This window comes from Globicephala melas, chromosome 10 (genome assembly GCF_963455315.2).
Source record: "Globicephala melas chromosome 10, mGloMel1.2, whole genome shotgun sequence".
Classification (NCBI taxonomy): domain Eukaryota; kingdom Metazoa; phylum Chordata; class Mammalia; order Artiodactyla; family Delphinidae; genus Globicephala; species Globicephala melas.
The window spans coordinates 46187066-46204537 of NC_083323.1; the positions used below are offsets into that span (position 1 = coordinate 46187066).

Consider the following 17472-nt stretch of genomic DNA (forward strand, 5'->3'; position numbering starts at 1 on the left):
CTTTCCTTTATCGTCCCGTGTTGTCATCTGTGATCAATTGCTCCCTCAGAACCATTAAATCCCTAGCTGTTTTCTGTTCTCTTTTGCAGTGCCTGACAAGGTCCAAGGAGTCAGTATCAGCAACTCAGCCAGGAGTGACTATTTAAAGGTATCCTGGGTACATGCCACCGGAGACTTTGATCACTATGAAGTCACCATTAAAAACAAAAACAACTTCATTCAGACGAAAAGCATTCCCAAGTCTGAAAACGAGTGTATATTTGTTAAGCTAGTCCCTGGACGGTTGTACAGTGTCACTGTTACTACAAAAAGTGGACAATATGAAGCCAGTGAACAAGGGAATGGAAGAACAAGTAAGTGGAAAGATTGCAAAATTTGGTAGTTGGTTGGGACTTGAAGGTCATCGAGTAAATAATTTATCTGAACCTTGAATTTTCTCTGCTTACTGATCAGTAAATTACATTCCCAGTTAGTCTCAGTTGGAGCCAACATCGTTCAGCCAAGCCATGGCCTGTAATTACAGAATATTTATTGGCAGATGAAAGCAAGCATAGTGGGGTAGCAGGAACACCAAGTTTCTCATTTTTCTTCCCTGTCCTCCTGCATTGTGGCATTTAAAGTTCTAGATGTCTTGTTTTATCCTAGGATTGAGATCAAAACTCATTTTACAATTATATTCTACCAATACTTAGCATATAAGATTTATGCCAGAAAAAAAATTACAATTGTAATAGTTGCTTCCAATTTTTCTTGTTTAATTATGCATGAAGTAGCTGAAGTGGTTTATTCGGGAAAGGGAGATGTTTGCCAGTTCTGTGAATGTGATTCATAAATTATTGTGTAGTAAACTCTGATCAGTCACTTCCCTGAAATGTCTTCTCATAGTCCCGGAGGCTGTTAAGGATCTCACATTGCACAACAGGAGCACTGAGGACCTTCAGGTGACATGGACACGAGCTGATGGGGACGTCGACCAGTATGAGATCCAACTGCTCTTCAACGATATGAAAGTATTTCCTCCTTTTCACCTTGTCAATACCGCAACTGAGTATCGATTCACCTCCCTCACACCAGGGCGCCAGTATAAAATTCTTGTCTTGACGATCAGTGGAGATGTGCAGCAGTCAGCCTTCATTGAGGGCTTCACAGGTAATTGGAAATCTGGCTCTAGAACCTGACTAGATACTGTGGTGTATTTAGCATGTTGGGTAGCCAGGCGTTTTGGTTGAGGATTTAAAGGGCTAAGGGGTTGGGGGGTGGCAAGAAGGGAGAAGGTTATCTTGATAGTGACAATAATGTTGTCCGAGCTGGTTTAGCAAAACTAAAGTATGATGTAGGGGGAGAAAAAAAAGCTTTCTGGAAAATAACATTGAATTGATATAAATAGCTGTTGCCTGTGAGGCTTACAGATTAAATATAAATAACCTGATTGGTTGGTTGGATAGTCCTTCTTTGGAACTCTATTAGGAGTGTTGCTATAATAGTTAACATTTATTAAGAGTTTACTGTGAACTAGACACACAGCCAAGTACTTTATATGTACATTTTGTTCAGTCCTAACAATTTCGTGGGCTGGTCGCTATTATTATCATTGCTGTTTTTCGGGTAAGGAAACTGAAACTTACAAGGGTTAAGCAGTTTGCCTATAGTCCCACAACTAGTAGATAAGAAAACCAAGATTTGGACCAAGTCAATCTAGTTAGCGCCCACTATATAACTGGCATTCTTCATTTCCACTCACTGGCCTTGATGTCCCTCTAAACTTCCCCCATCAACTTCAGCTCAAGCAGAAAAGTCAGAGAAAAATGGTAGATTGATACCAATATTTTTCATATGTATTTTTTCAGTAGATGCCAAAAGGTAGGAAGCACGAAACTTTTAGTTGAAAATTTCCACAGTTCATTCTCTAAGTGATGGTTTTTAAATTTATTCTCTTTTTTAGTTCCTAGTGTTGTCAAAAATATTCACGTTTCTCCCAACGGGGCGACAGATAGCCTGACGGTGAACTGGACTCCAGGTGGAGGGGACGTGGATTCCTACACGGTGTCAGCGTTCAGGCAGAATCAAAAGGTTGAGTCTCAGACCGTCCCCAAGCTTGTCTCTGAGCACACGTTCCACAGGCTGGAGGCTGGGGAGCAGTACCGGATCGTGATCGCCTCGGTCAGCGGGTCCCAGAAGAACCAGGTAGATGCGCTCGGGCGTACAGGTAAGCGTCCCCCTGGAGAAGGGCCAAATAGTTCTCCATAATGGGACGATGGATGGGCTTGGCCACTCACAAATGGAAAATACCCAAATTCAAAACCACTAAGTTCGTACAATTCAATGTGGTTTCAAGAGCCTTTCTCATATTTTTTTTCTTTGCATTTTTGTTTCTGAATAGAGTGATTCAAAAACAAATGAAAGGTAATTAGAAACGAAATCATGTGAATAGATTTTTATACTTGCTAAGGGATATAGTAGTTGATTCTCTAACTCTGCGTGTTTCAAAATTTTACCCCTTTCTCAAAATTGTTTAAAGAAAAACACACCTATGCCATCTAGGTGATGAATTAATAATGTATCTGTTTATTTATATTAATATCACTATTCACATAGTACTTTCAAAACAAACATAAGCTATCAGCACCACTATAAATGCCAGGCATTTAAAATGATCTTTAACCATACTACAAGGTAGAGATCATTATCTTCAATTTATAGATGAGGAAAGTAAGGCTTAGAAAGTTTATAAAACATTATCAAGGATACATGTAATAAGACCTAGAGCTATAATTCAAATCTAGGTCTGTCTGGCTCCAAGCGTCATGCTCTCTCTACTGTGATACAATATGTACTAGATGTCTTCCGTTCTCATGACCACTTATTTAGTTGTGGGGCATGGGCCTCTGTACTGTGCCCTTCTCTGTGTCTGTTTCATGTACGTATATCTCCAACTATATGTCAAGCACTATGTTAGAAAATGGGAATTCAGCAGCAAGATAGAGCCCCTGACCAAAGAAGCTTACAATATAGTGGAGTCAGGTAAAAGGCAACTAAAGTATAGCATGATAAGTGCTAAAATAAAAGTAATGTCAGGATACTATAGGAGCAAACAAAAAGAGTCAGGGAAGGCTTCCAGGAGGAGGTAACATTTTAAAAGATACTAAGAAATTATCCTGGTGAAGTATGTGTTGATCTGGTTCCAGCAGAAAAGCAAAGGCCTGGACGGAAGAGAAAGCATGGCACATTTGCGGAGCTATACACTACTTATGCTAGAATAACGATGTGAGCCATGTGGCCAAGTAGGTAGATGGACCTAATTTCGAAGGGCCTTGTATGCCTTGTTAAAGGGTTTAGAATTGTGGATAGCGATTAAAGGGCCATCAGCATGGCATGCTATGAGAATCTGCCAGACACTGTGTACAGTTAGAAACAGTGGGAAGTGAGGAAACAAGAGACTTGCAGTACTGTGGGTGAGAGATGATAGTGTCCTAGGCTAGTGAGGAAGAGAAGGAGAGAAGTGGAAAGACCCAAGAGATGTAAGATTTAGGAGACAGGAATGACAAGACTCGTGTCTGATTCTGTAGAAAGGTGAGTGTGACAAGTTTCTGGCTTGGATCAAGACTTGGACCAAGACTTGGACCAACAAAGGGCAATGAGGAGGTGGTGGGAGAGAGATGAGCGGTTCAGTCTGGGCATCTTGAGGGTTGGGGGGGCGGTGTCTGTGGAACATCCAGAGAGGGATGTCATTTGCAAAAATAGATGAGAGATCTGAACTGAGAGTTTAAATTTGGGAGTCAGCACCACATGGCTAACAATTCAAACCATGGGAGTGTATGAGATCTCTTAAGGATATTATGTAGAATGAGAAAAAATATAAGCTTAGGACATAAAATATTATTAACAAATAATACTATCTGGCCTTTCACATCAGGAGCTGTAGTACAAACACTGTTATATGCTACTGCTTAGGTCAACGCTTAAAGCTTTGACCTGAGTTAATCTTGGGAATGAAAGTCTAAACAAGCAACACCATTCAGTCATCCAAACTGTATTCATTGAATGTAAATTTGTTCAGCATTCTTCCACTTTCTAGATACATCGATATGCATCTCTCTGCATATTTATCAGTGTCACTTCCACTAATTTTTCTACTTGTTTGACTTCAAGATCCGTCTAAATCAGAGAAAAAAAAAAAAGAGAATCTAAGCAGTTATACAGATTATTCAGGCCAAGAAATACTTTCTCCTAAGGGCACATGGAAAGTGTCGATGATGCAACCATGAGGCATCATCTTCCATCTGCAGTTGATTTAGGGAAGTTTTTCTCAATTGGTTACTTAACCCTAAGTGATGGAACTGGCCTCTCTTTTCTTTGCAGTCCCAGCGTCCGTCCAGGGAATAACTGCAGACAATGCATACAGCAGTCACTCCTTAGTAGTAAGTTGGCAGAAAGCTGTTGGCGTGGCAGAAAGATATGATATCCTGCTTCTAAGTGAAAATGGGATCCTCCTAAGTAACACATCAGAGGCAGCCACGACTAAACAGCACAAATTTGAAGACCTAACACCAGGAAAGAAATACAAGATACAGATCCTAACCGTCAGTGGAGGCCTCTTTAGCAAGGAAGCCCAGACTGAAGGCCGGACAGGTAATTCGCACAGCTTGTTGTTTCGTACAACACCTCCCTGTCTTGCTATTCCTTAAGAACTGTAGGGCCAAAGGGATGAAGCAACACTGGGAGATGATATATATTTCTTGACACAGCAGGGACATTCACCGTGATTTGCCACTTCCGCCAGTCGGCCTATTCACACAGCTTTCAGCCCACCACACTCCAATTCAGATTTTGCATCAAAACTGGCTCTATTCATTTCTTATTTCTGCTGTAATAAATTGCCACGAACTTTGCAGCTTCAAACAACACAGATTTATTATCTTATAGTTCTGGAGATCAGAATCTGAAAATAGGTTTTATGGGGCTAAAATCAAGGCATCAGGTCACAAAAGGACTGTGTTTCTTCTAGAGACCTCGTGGGGAGAAGCCATTCCTCACCCTTTTCAGCTTCTAGAGGCCACTCACATTCCTTCCAGCAGTGGCCTCAGTCCAACCGCTGTGTCTGTCACCATATCGCCTTCTCTGCTCTCTTGCCTCCCTCTTCCATCTTTTAAGGACTCTTGTGATCACATTGGTCACCACTCAGACAATCCAGGATAATCTCAAGATCCTGAACTTAACCACATCTGCAAAGTCCCTTTTGTCACATAAGGTAACGTATTCACAAGTTCGGGGATTAGGACATGGGCATCTTTGGGGGCCATCATTCAGACAGCACCACTGGTCTAACTGATCATTTATTTATTAAGCACCCAGGTCTGAAAGGGGTTTGATGTCGATAGGGACATAAAGCTAAGTTAGGCATGCTTCTCGCCCTGGAAGAAGTGACTGACAATTGGGGGAGACAGACACATGGACAAATAATGTCAGTACATTGTGATAAGGGTTGTTTGTGAGAGAGGAATGTCCAGCATCAAGGGGAGCATGGAGTCAGGTGGAATTGGGAAGTCTTCTTGAAAGTGACCTTTCAGTACTGTCATGAAGGATGAAGCAATTCTCCACGTGGAGAAAAGCTAGAAGGACACCCAGTGCAGACAGATGACCACGTGCCAAGGCAGGGAGGTGTGAGAAGGAGCAGGGAGATTTTGCGGTGGCCGAAGTGTGTGTTACATGGTGGAGACGTGAGGCTGGAAAGACGGGTTCGGGCCAGATTAGATAGTGCCTGGCGTGCCTTCCTCAGGAATTTATTTTTCATCTTATAAAATAAATAAAAGGAGACAATAAAAGTTTTTCAGCCAGACAGTGAATGTTCTGTAATAAAAATTTGTACTTTAAAAAAGAAAAAGGTAGGGGCTCCCCTGGTGGCGCAGTGGTTGGGAGTCCGCCTGCCGATGCAGGGGACACGGGTTCGTGCCCCGGTCCGGGAGGATCCCACGTGCCGCGGAGCGGCTGGGCCCGTGGGCCATGGCCGCTGAGCCTGCGCATCCGGAGCCTGTGCTCCGCAACGGGAGAGGCCACAACAGTGAGAGGCCCGCGTACCGAAAAAAAAAAAAAAAAGAAAAAGGTAAATCAGATGGCGATGGGGGATAGATTGAATGGAGAAGAGACCAAAGGTGGGGAGACAGGCTCATAAATGAACTTGTTATTGATCACCTACTGTGTGCTAGGCACTGTCCTAAATGCTGGATACACAGAAATGAATAAAACAGCCCTCATAGTCATGAAGCCTCTATTCTAGTAGGGGAGAAAGGCAATGAAGAAAATAAAGAAGTAAAAAATGTAGTACGTTAAATGGTAATAAATACTGAGGAGAAAATTAAAACAGGAAGTGGGTTAGCAAGTGCTAGACGCTAACAATTTTCGATAGTACAGTCCTGAAAGGTTTTGTTGAGAAGGTGACATTTGAGTAAAGGTCTGAAAGAAGTGAGAAAGAGGACCATGTAGATATCTGGGGAAGAGCATCCCGAAGCAGAGCAAACAGCAAGGCGAAGAACCTGAGGTGGGGGCGTTGGAGAAGCAGCAATGAGGCCACTATTGGTAGAGCACAGTGAGTGACAGCAAAGTGAGGGGGGGTGGTCAGAGAGGTAACTGGGGTCCTAAGGTGATGGCAGTCATAGAAACGATAAGGGTCCAAAGCAAAACTAATGCAGGGGCCCTGATGCAGAATAGTAGATATAGTCAAGAAATAGTCCTGCATTAGGTAAGATGGCATTTGGAGGCTGAGCAGAGTATAAAAGGAGGAACAGAAGAAGATTCTACAGTTTCTACCTGGCAGAAGATGATTCTATTAACTGAGATAAGAGAAGCAGGAGGAGAGAGTGTCAAGGAAAAAGATACAGGGCTCAGTTCTGAACTGAGTTTGTGATGTCTGAATGTCTTGCAGAGAGAGGTGATCAATAGGTTATTGATAATAGGCGTCCTGAGCTCAGAAAAGTGAGCTGGAGATAAAGATTTGGACAAAAATTCTAGTTAAATCCATGTTTTAGTCTGTTCAGGATGCTATAATGAGAATACTGTAAACTGGGTGGCTTAAACAACTGACATTATTTCTGGAGGCTGGAAGTTCAAGGTCAAGGCTCCAGCAGATTTGGTGTCTGGTGAGGGCCCATTTTCTGGATCACAGCGAGCATCTTCTCACCGTGTCCTCACATGGTGGGAAGGATGAGAGAGCCCTCTGGGGTCTCTTTTATAAGGCACTGATCCCACTCATGAGGTCTCCACCCTCATGGCCTAATCATCTTCCATTCGCTACCCCCTGAAACCATCATTTTGGCCTTTAGGCTTCAACATGAATTTCCAGGAGGGTAGGGGTGGAGACACAAACATGCAGGCCATAGCGAGCCATAAAGTGAATGAGACTGACTGTTTCGCTAATGTTATAGAATATGAAGGAGACAAAGGCTGAAACCATGGGAAATACCAACTTTTAAGGATCTGGCGTAAGGAGAGGGGAAAAGCAAAAGAGCCTGAGAAAGTGTTTGGAGAAGAGAACCCAGGAGAGAGGAGACAGATGTCCTGTTCTATTTCCACTGGCATCTTAAGACTTCCATGGTATCAGACAGCATCTGTGCCAACAGTTTGGAAGCAGGTCATTTCACCTTGCCAGCAGGTAGCACGGAAGGCCAAAAAGGTTCCAAAATCCTAATGTAAACCTTTTTTAAAAAATGGTTTTGGCTTTTCCTCTTCCTTCTCTTTCCCATGTCTCTGAATCTAGTTTTCTCTTTCTGCCTGATTTTCCCTTTCTTTCATACCTAGTCTCTCCTTCCCACTGCCCTTCCCTCCAATGGTCATTTCTTAGCTCTCAGAGGGCACTCAGAGATAGATTGCTGGTCTCTGATCTAGTTCCTAGTACTGGAAAAACATTTAGTCACACAGGTCAGACTAACATTTATTTTACATGCAAAAAATGTCTTTAAAGATAGTTTTCCATTAGTGGGGTTTTTTGTTGTTGTTGTTCTCTTGTGGTTTTGCTTTTTAACATTAACGGCTTCAGCCTCGCTAATTCACATTATTCGGATTTCTTTGCTCTGGGGTCTCCATGTAGTCAATATTCTTAAAGGCAGGGATGGTGTGTTTTGAGCTGCTTGATGGAGTGTGGCCATCTAGGCACCAACCCCGGGCTGGGTCAGGGTGGGCTGTACCAAAACTCAGTCTCATTCTCTTTCTCCTCAACCTTTCTAGTCCCAGCAGCTGTCACCAACCTGAGGATCACAGAGAACGCCACCAGACACCTGTCCTTCAGCTGGACCCCCTCAGAGGGGGAGCTCAAATGGTACAACATCTTTCTGTACAACCCAGATCGAACTCTTCAGGAGCGAGCTCAAGTTGGCCCGCAAGTCCAGAGCTTCTCTTTCCAGAACTTGCTACAAGGTCGAATGTACAAAATGGTGATTGTAACTCACAGTGGGGAGCTGTCTAATGAGTCTTCCATATTCGGTAGAACAGGTAAGACCTGAACCCAAGCTGTAATGAATAGCAGGGAAATTGTCACAGTACTCACTGGCTTTTCCTTGATTTGTCCTTAGTTTCCTGTTCTACCCAGGGTGTAGCTTTGTATGAAATTTGTGACCTTTATATGAAATTTCTGACCCTAAATCAGACCTTTGATTATATATCAGAATAGTTTTTGCACTGGTTTTTGCTTTGTTTCCTACACGTGCTTACCTCATAGAGTTTAGTGAGAAAAATGAATCTGGCTCCTCTACTTGCCAGCAAACTGCTACGCGAGGGTTATAACCCATCAGGGCTCAATTCAAGCTGTGCCTTTCAGCTTTCTACAGGAAATAGATGGAGTGGAGAGCAGGTCCAAAGAAGGGCAGCTACAAATGGGGCCAACAAGCAAAGACTGCTGTGAATCAGAAACACAGCACTAGATGAAGTGAACACAAGAGTTCCAGGAAAATGAGAGAGAGAAACATCTCTGGGTTTTGCAAATAAGAAACTGAATCTACTCTTTCTCCATAATTTGAGTCCATTATCTCATTTTTTCTATTCAATTTTTATTCTTTTTGAAAATATTTATTTATTTATTTGACTGCGCCGGGTCTTAGTTGCGGCATGTGATCTCTTGAGTTGAAGCATGCATGTGGGATCTAGTCCCCTGAGCAGGGATGGAACCCCGGCCCCCTGCATTGGGAGCGCTGAACCTTAGCCACTGGACCACTAGGGAAGTCCCCAATTTTTATTCTTAATTGACAGTTGTTTTTGAGTGCTCTTGTGTGCCAGGCACTGGGCTCACTGTTGCACTAGGAGAGTAAACAAGACTCACAGGGCCCCTGACCTCACAGGGCTCTACACTAGCAGAGAGGAGGAGGGGACGGGACTGCAGATTTTAAAGGGTGATGATTTTGGAACGCCTTAAATCCTCTGAAGGAAATAAACATTATGTTATGACACAGCGTGACTCGGCAGGACAAGACTTAGAGACCCCTTTAGACAGAGAAGGCTTTTCAGCTGAGACCCGAAGGTGAGAGGAGCCATGGGAAGAGCTCATTTTAGTCACTCAGCAGGAGTTCTCAGCTTGTCTTCTGAGGGAATGAAAAAGAGCAGTGGATAAGCCATGAGTGGAATTTCCTAGATGTTACCATCTTCAGGGCCATCTGCCCTAGGCACGTCTTCCCTTATCTGCTCATTAATGTTTAAAATTCCTCCAACAAGGGGCAACAGTCTTCACTCTCCAAAGAATCATGAAGCTTACATACACACGGGACAAGTGCCAGCCTGACTAATTTATACTATGGTAGAAATGACTGTTAACACTTCACTTCCCAAGTGAGGTTCCATCAGTATAGATTTTGGGGGAAGAAAGGGCTGAGAGAGAGAACTGAGAACCTAAGAGAGGATGGAGAGGAAGTAAAGAGGCCCAGAGAGGGATGTTATGGGATGGTGGCCCAAGTGAGATGGGCCAGACTGGAAGGGGCAGGAACATTTTATGAACAACTTTCAGGGCTTTTTATATCCTAAGTTATGAACTATTTGACCAGTCTTAGTCATTTCTGAAGATTTCACTTTATATGTTTATCAGAAGACATGTAGCGAGCATACAGAAGTCACCACCTCTTGTGCTTTGTTTTATTTTAATTTGTGCCAGGTCTCTAGACCACATGCCCCTAAACTCAAGTGACCTGAAGTAGAAGCAAAATCTGACTCTACAATAAGCGCTACTCACCTGTACACCCAACACAGCTCATGTTTTCACCTGTGGGCCAAAATGCCTTTGTTTCTATCTGTCTTGTTTTTAGTAAAGGTTGTCCTTCTCTTAAGTCCCAGCCTCTGTGAGTAACCTCAAGGGATCCAATCGAAACATGACAGACAGTCTCTGGTTCAGCTGGAGTCCAGCCTCTGGGGACTTCGACTTTTATGAACTGATTCTCTATAACCCCAATGGCACAAAGAAGGAAAACTGGAAAGACAAGGACCTGACGGAGTGGCGTTTCCATGGCCTCGTTCCCGGAAGGAAATACACGCTGTGTGTGATAACTCATAGTGGAGATCTCAGCAACAAGGTCACGGGGGAGAGCAGAACAGGTAAGAAGCCCAGTGGCCAATGGCCAAGTGTTGGTGGGAAGTAGCTTCCGCAGGCATGTTTTAATTACAGTTTTATTAATAAGAAATAAAATCGGTAATGATGTACCATGTGCTAGCCCCTGAACTTGGGAAGGCTCTGTGATAGAATGGGTGAAGGAGACAGACTTTGGGTGAAAAGATCTAGGTCCTTGGCTTAGCTCTACTACTTACCTGTGTGAAGCTGGGCAAGTCACCGAGCATCTCTAAGCCTCAGCTTTCTTATCTGTAAAATGGGGATAGTCATATACATCATCATTGTGTTACTATGATCAGTGCTTTCTAAATTTTCTTATTTCTTGGGCACACACAGATAACATTGGTATCTGTGTACCACCCTGGGGTCAATGAACAAGGCTCTCTGCAATTGGATATAACTGTCTGTGGACTCTAGCCTTCACATCCCCAAATCTGATGGAATAAATATCTTCTCATACTTGTAATCCATTCAGGGCAAGCTCATGCTCCACAGCACCCTGGTAAAAACCCTCTGGTTATAAAAATTAAAGAAAATGTACATAAAACACTTGAGGACAGTGTCTCACACGTAGTAAACACTGTCAATGGAAGCTCTTATTATTATGTTATCATATTACCTCTTCCTATGAAGTACGTTAAACGTATGTCTGATGTCGCTCAGCTATCTTATTTATATATGTTATGGCATAGAAGTGATTGCATGATTTTTTACTTGCTCATACATACAGCCCCAAGTCCTCCCAGTCTTATGTCATTTGCTGATGTTGCGAACACATCGTTGGCCATCACCTGGAAAGGGCCACCGGACTGGACAGACTATGATGACTTTGAGCTGCAGTGGTTCCCCAGAGATGCCGTCACAGTCTTCAACCCCTACAGCAACAGAAAATCAGAAGGACGCATCGTGTATGGCCTTCGTCCAGGGAGATCTTATCAATTCAGTGTCAAGACTGTCAGTGGTGATTCCTGGAAAACCTACAGCAAACCAATTTTTGGATCTGTGAGGACAAGTATGACATGTCTTGATTCTCAGATGAAGTGGGGAGGAAGTATGTGTTGCAACATCTTATTCCAATGGGGCTTGGTTTAAATCCACATTTTTACCTGAAATAGGTTAGATTTCAATTCAGACAGAAGTTCTATATAGATTTGTTCATTTATTCAACTTTAACAACAAGAAATAATCTCTGCCCTCATGGAGCTTACAGTTGAGTGGGAGGTACTATCATTAACAAGACATTTTGGGTGTGATGAAGGAAGTATTTGGCACTAGAGAAACACAGGGTAAAGGCATCTGACCCAATAAAAGGGAGCTTCCTAGAAGAAGAAACATCCAAATCAAAACCCAAGGAAAGGGCTTCCCTGGTGGCACAGTGGTTGAGAGTCCGCCTGCCGATGCAGGGGACACGGGTTCGTGCCCCGATCCGGGAAGATCCCACATGCCGCGGAGTGGCTGGGCCCGTGAGCCATGGCCACTGGGCCTGTGCGTCCGGAGCCTGTGCTCCGCAATGGGAGAGGCCACAACTGTGAGAGGCCCACGTACCGCAAAAAAAAAAAAAAAACCCAAGGAAAGAGTAAGACTCACTGGGTGGAGATGAAGAAAGAAGTAAAGAATGTTCCAGGTAGAGAGAATAAAAGATTCCAAAACCAGGCAGGAGGCAGAATAGAAAGGAGTTTAGTTGGCCAGAGGATAATAGGTAAGGATTAGGAGAAACAGGTCATACAATGTCTTATGAGCCATGGTGATGATTTTGAACCTCAGTCCATTGGAGCCACTGAAGGATTTTCAGCCGAGATATAATCAAATTTGCATTTTAGAAAGTCACTATGGGGGTGGAACAGAGAACAGATCGAAAGGGGCAAACTAGAAACAGAGGGACTGGTTAGGACATACTGCTGTAAATTCTAAAGATGAAAATACTTCAACAATAAAGTACATATCAGTTTCTTCCCCAAGGGTTTTTTTTTTTTTTTTTTTTTTTTTGCAGTACGCGGGCCTCTCACTGTTGTGGCCTCTCCCGTTGCGGAGCACAGGCTCCGGACGCACAAGCTCAGTGGCCATGGCTCACGGGCCCAGCCGCTCCACGGCATGTGGGACCCTCCCGGGGGCACGAACCCGCGTCCCCCGCATTGGCAGGTGGACTCTCAACCACTGCGCCACCAGGGAAGCCCCCACACAAGGCATTTTGAGATAAATACCACAGACCTCAAAGAAACAGAAGTTTTTGGTATAGGAACCTCAATCCAAATATTTATTTTTCAATAATACCCAGTAAATGTAGTTTCTGAGATCAGATCAAATAGTTATTGGTTATTGATAAAATACGAAGTTGAAAATTAGAAATTTAAGCCAGTAGCTGTTATGTTAATTCAACAAACATTCATGCTACAAAAATTATAACTCTTTGGATATTGTATCCAAAGAGCAGTTTGGGATCAGATAGGTGTGTGTCAAGAGAAATATGTGAAAAAGAACGAAGAGTTTTAGTTTATAGCCAGATCAAGAGGGGTTTGCAGTGGCGTATTGTGGGCTGTGTGATTGAATCACAGGTGTTAGAATCCGAGAGCTCAGTTGAGGTTGGGCTGGTCAGATCGCATCTGGAATATTGTATTCGGTCCTGGATGCTAGAATTTAAGAGAAGCATTTACCAAATGGGGCGTGCCCAAGAGGAAAGCAGCCGGCGCCAAGAGGGGCTCGATGCTGAGTTTTACGGGGAATGGCGGAATGAACTGTGAGGGTTGCATTAGTTCAGATTGGGTTTGGCTGTGGGTAACAGAAGACCAGAGGATTAAACAAAACAGAAGTTGAGAATTCTCATGTAAAATCATTCCAGTGCCCCATTTCTCACAAACACACTCCAGCCATGCTGAACAGCTTGCACTGCTCCACCAGCCACCTTCCCACTCCTCCCAGCACCACCCTTGGTGCCCAGGTTCGTGGTTTTCTCTGCCTAAAATGCCCCTCTCCCAATATCTAGGCGAGGTGTCATCTCTGCCAGAAAGGCTTTGCTAACTCCACCGCTAACGCCGGAAGCAGAAAGTTGTCTGTCACTTCACACAGCATCCTCTTCCCCATTTCTTCTGGTACATTCTCTTTTCTACCTTGTATTATGACTGGTTTGGACTCATCTCCCTTCCTAGAGGTTACAGCTAATATCTTATTCACTTCTGTTCTGTTGACAGTCTCTAGAAGGGCACATCGCACACAGTAGGTACTTGTTTCTTAGTGAATGGAGATGTAACCTGAGTCTTGGAAAACAGGCAGGATTTAGAGGTGAAAAGGAGGAGAGACAAGGAACTGAGGGAAGAGATCAAAGCAAATTTCCATATTATACTTTGTGTAAATTATCAGAATTATGGATTAGGCAGGATGTTTTCAAAGAATTTCTCCAAAGCTGAAAGAGGAGGTGTCTTTGGGTCTCAGCTGTGACTTGGTTTGAAGGGAGCTCAAAAGATTAACACGCAATTAATGTTTGAAAAGACACAATTATTGTCTGCCTCAAAGGCCAATTCTTCCTCTATCCTGAAAAATCCTCGGCTTGATTTTTTTTCCTAAATCATCCTCATCTAACCTGCTGTGACTTAGCTTACATTTATAGACCTTGATATGAGACAGGAATTCGCTCAGTAGCACGCAGATGCCGAGTGTTTGGTGAGGACAGTGACTCCTGTAACAAAGCACGTGTCAGGGGAAGGGGGGTCGTGCTCCAAACCAGAGCAACAGGTGCTGCCGCTGGGAGGGCCAAGTAGGTCTACACATAGTTCCCAGAAGAGCATATATAACGGGGTAACCTACACGGTTTGGTTGTTAACTTGCACGGTCACGTGACTGCTTTTCTTTCAGACTCATGGTTGTGTCACTCACAGGAACAAATCAGCTGCCATTCAAGTCCCTACTGAGTCAGGCACTCTGTCAGGCAGAGGAAAGTGAACGACCGTAAGCACAGGGGGATGAAACAGGGGGATGGAAGAGTCTGGCATATGTGGGGAATCACAGCAGTTCAGTCCCTGGAGCATGGCGTGTGAGCAGGGAGGGGCAGGCGAAAAATGGAAGACAGGGACAGAAGCCAGATGCAGAAGGTAAAAACGTCAGCAATGCCATTTCTTTCCTCATTTTAAGAACTAACATTTATTGAGCAGTTAGCGCGCCAGCCACTGTGCTGGGTGGCTGTGCATGTTTCAGCTCACTGAGTCGTTACAGTAACCATAGGAAGTAGGTATTCTTCATTTCCCCACTTTACAGATAGGGCACAGATATGTTAAATCACCTGCCCACGAGTGGTCGCTGGCAAATAGAATTTGAATTCAGGCAGATCAAGCTGCACCTCTCGGCTACTCTGCCCCACCTTCTATCTGACTTCTGCCACTTGATTTCAGTGCCCACGTGTTTCCAGTCACAATGGTACCCGGTGATTTTTCTAAAGGGACAGAATTTTAATGTTTAGTGTTTCTCAAAGTGGAGTCTCCTAGGCAGAAATCCCCTTGGACATCTATGAAAGACAATTCACATGAAGATTGAGAATTATTTGTTTAGGTCTCTGAGCTACTTGGAGCCAAAGGAGCTAAAAGGATGTCTCACAGAGTTGTGAAAAGTGTCTCTTCCTGTCTCCTTTAGAGCCAGACAAGATACAGAATCTGCATTGCCGTCCTCAGAACTCCACGGCCATTGCCTGTTCTTGGATCCCTCCCGATTCTGACTTTGATGGGTACAGCATTGAGTGCCGGAAAATGGACACTCAAGAAGTTGAGTTCTCCAGAAAGTTGGAGAAAGAAAAATCTCTGCTTAACATCATGATGCTAGTGCCCCATAAGAGATACCTGGTGTCCATCAAGGTGCAGTCAGCCGGCATGAGCAGTGAGGTGGTCGAAGACAGCACCATCACCATGATAGACCGTAAGTGTCCCCGGAGGCGGGCACAGGGCGTGTGCCTTTCTCTGTGGTATCCACCACCCCTGTTCACGTGCATATGGCTCACCCACATTAGTGTGTCTTGTTGTCACTTGAAGAGGATCTGAAAGGCTCTGGGAAGTAGAAACACTTCTCTGTGTAACGCATCCTGGCAGCAAACAAGTTAAATGATCTTAAAGAACCTGAATGAGTTAGTATTTAAATACATCTCTTTGCCTGACACAGTTAGAGCCATAATGGAGCTTTTAAGCAGTTTGATGCTACAACTCCAGGAAATCCTGCTGAGGAGCTGCCTCTTTCATTATGTTTAATGTGCTACTGGCAAATCACTTCCTCTGCCTGCTTCCCTTCAGGAGAGGAGGAGGTTTTCTTGATTCCAAGCATTACACACACACGCACACAGTCTGATGTAGGTGAGTAGAGATCTTCATTTCACTGATAGTTTATACGTAAAAGCATAGTTGTGACCCTTCTTGGTTCCCTCCCCACCCTTCTTCCAGGCCCTCCTCCTCCACCTCCACATATTCGGGTGAATAAAAAGGATGTGCTAATTAGCAAATCTTCCATCAACTTTACTTTCAACTGCAGCTGGTTCAGCGACACCAATGGAGCTGTGAAATACTTCACAGTGGTGGTGAGAGAGGCTGACGGTAAGTGATCACGAATTAACTCTGCTGTAAGACACAGGATTACTTTCCCAAAAGTCACTGTGGGAGCTCCTTTTGTGACAAGTTTTTAAAAGAAGAAAACTGAATTTTTAAGTCATTTCACTTTCTCTCTGCTGGATGCAGGGAGGTGTAACAGAAAACTGCTCAAAGGTTCTTTCCGCAATAAAGCCTATTATCTGCTGGGTTTAATTATTAAATGGGTGAGTAATATTAGTAGCAACTACATCAGTAATAACAGTAACCATCATTTCTTGAGCCCGTACTATGTGCCAGGCACTGTTGGAAGTGCATGGCATGTATTGACTCATTCAGTTTTCTTTGCTACTTATTCAGTCCCGTTCAGCTCCCTTGTTCTGCCGTTAAGCAGCTATATGCTTCATCTGCCTTCTCCATTTCCTGTCTCAATACCTGCACCAATCATACACTCCCAAACCACCCACCAATTCACAAAAATATTCAAAAGATTAAAAGAGGGGAAAAAATGATCATGAAGAGCATTCCTCCTTTCTCTACTGAATTTTCAATAATATGTTTCATTATCTAGTCCACTAAATTATTCAGTGTTACCCAGTTCTTATGGATCAGGGAAATACTAGGTAATTCTTATAATAACATTCCATACAACCACCCGGTATGATCTTTAGAGCTTATTACATCAGCATTTATCAAATCATCTGCAGGAGTGCTGTATCTGGGGACACACATGTCCATATGTGTATTTGCCACTGAGGTCTTGTGTGTTATTTCTCCAAAACAGATGTCTGTGTCTGGAATGACATTAATATATTCTACATGTCTTATATTTTTCAAAATTGTTTAAGGTGCTGCACTGGAGTTTCTTAAGCATCTCAGACTATTTTGACTATTTTAACCCATTTGTGGGCAGTGGGAAGCTTTAAACCTGCCATGACAAATGTTGGAGCTAAACAGTATTTCGTTCTCACTGTGTATTTTTACATTTTATTTAATTGTACTAGAGCTGGTTATGCATAATTAATTCAATAATTTCAAGGGTCAGTGCTGCATTCCAAGTTTCCTCACACATCCTAATTGGAGATAAATAGGTGAACTGTAGAGAGACTTTAAATTTAAGTAGGCTGCCCTGAAGACAGTGTTTTCCTACCTGAATATAAGGCAGTAGCTGAAAAAAAGTAATACCCCAGAATTCAGCCTCGTGTGCTCCAGCCAGGTGGGTTTCAATTACTGATGTCCATGGAGATGGGCTGTGCTCCCCCTGGTGGTCTAAGATAACAAGCCCTCTCACATAAGTGTCATTTCGAGCATATTTACTCTTCCTAAAGGCAACCTTCCTTTTAA

General features: G+C 43.5%; 1 protein-coding gene across 2 annotated transcripts in view; it reads left to right on the forward strand.

The window, feature by feature from the left end:
* PTPRB (protein tyrosine phosphatase receptor type B) overlaps window positions 1-17472 on the forward strand; it is a 117922-nt gene that overhangs the window by 64028 nt on the left and 36422 nt on the right. For both annotated transcript variants that reach the window (XM_030866282.2, XM_030866283.2), the window contains 9 exons: window positions 90-353; window positions 886-1149; window positions 1943-2206; window positions 4360-4629; window positions 8218-8481; window positions 10300-10563; window positions 11307-11588; window positions 15194-15472; window positions 15988-16137. In XM_030866282.2, the coding sequence (XP_030722142.1) occupies window positions 90-353; window positions 886-1149; window positions 1943-2206; window positions 4360-4629; window positions 8218-8481; window positions 10300-10563; window positions 11307-11588; window positions 15194-15472; window positions 15988-16137 (2301 nt within the window). The remainder of the gene's footprint in view (window positions 1-89; window positions 354-885; window positions 1150-1942; window positions 2207-4359; window positions 4630-8217; window positions 8482-10299; window positions 10564-11306; window positions 11589-15193; window positions 15473-15987; window positions 16138-17472) is intronic.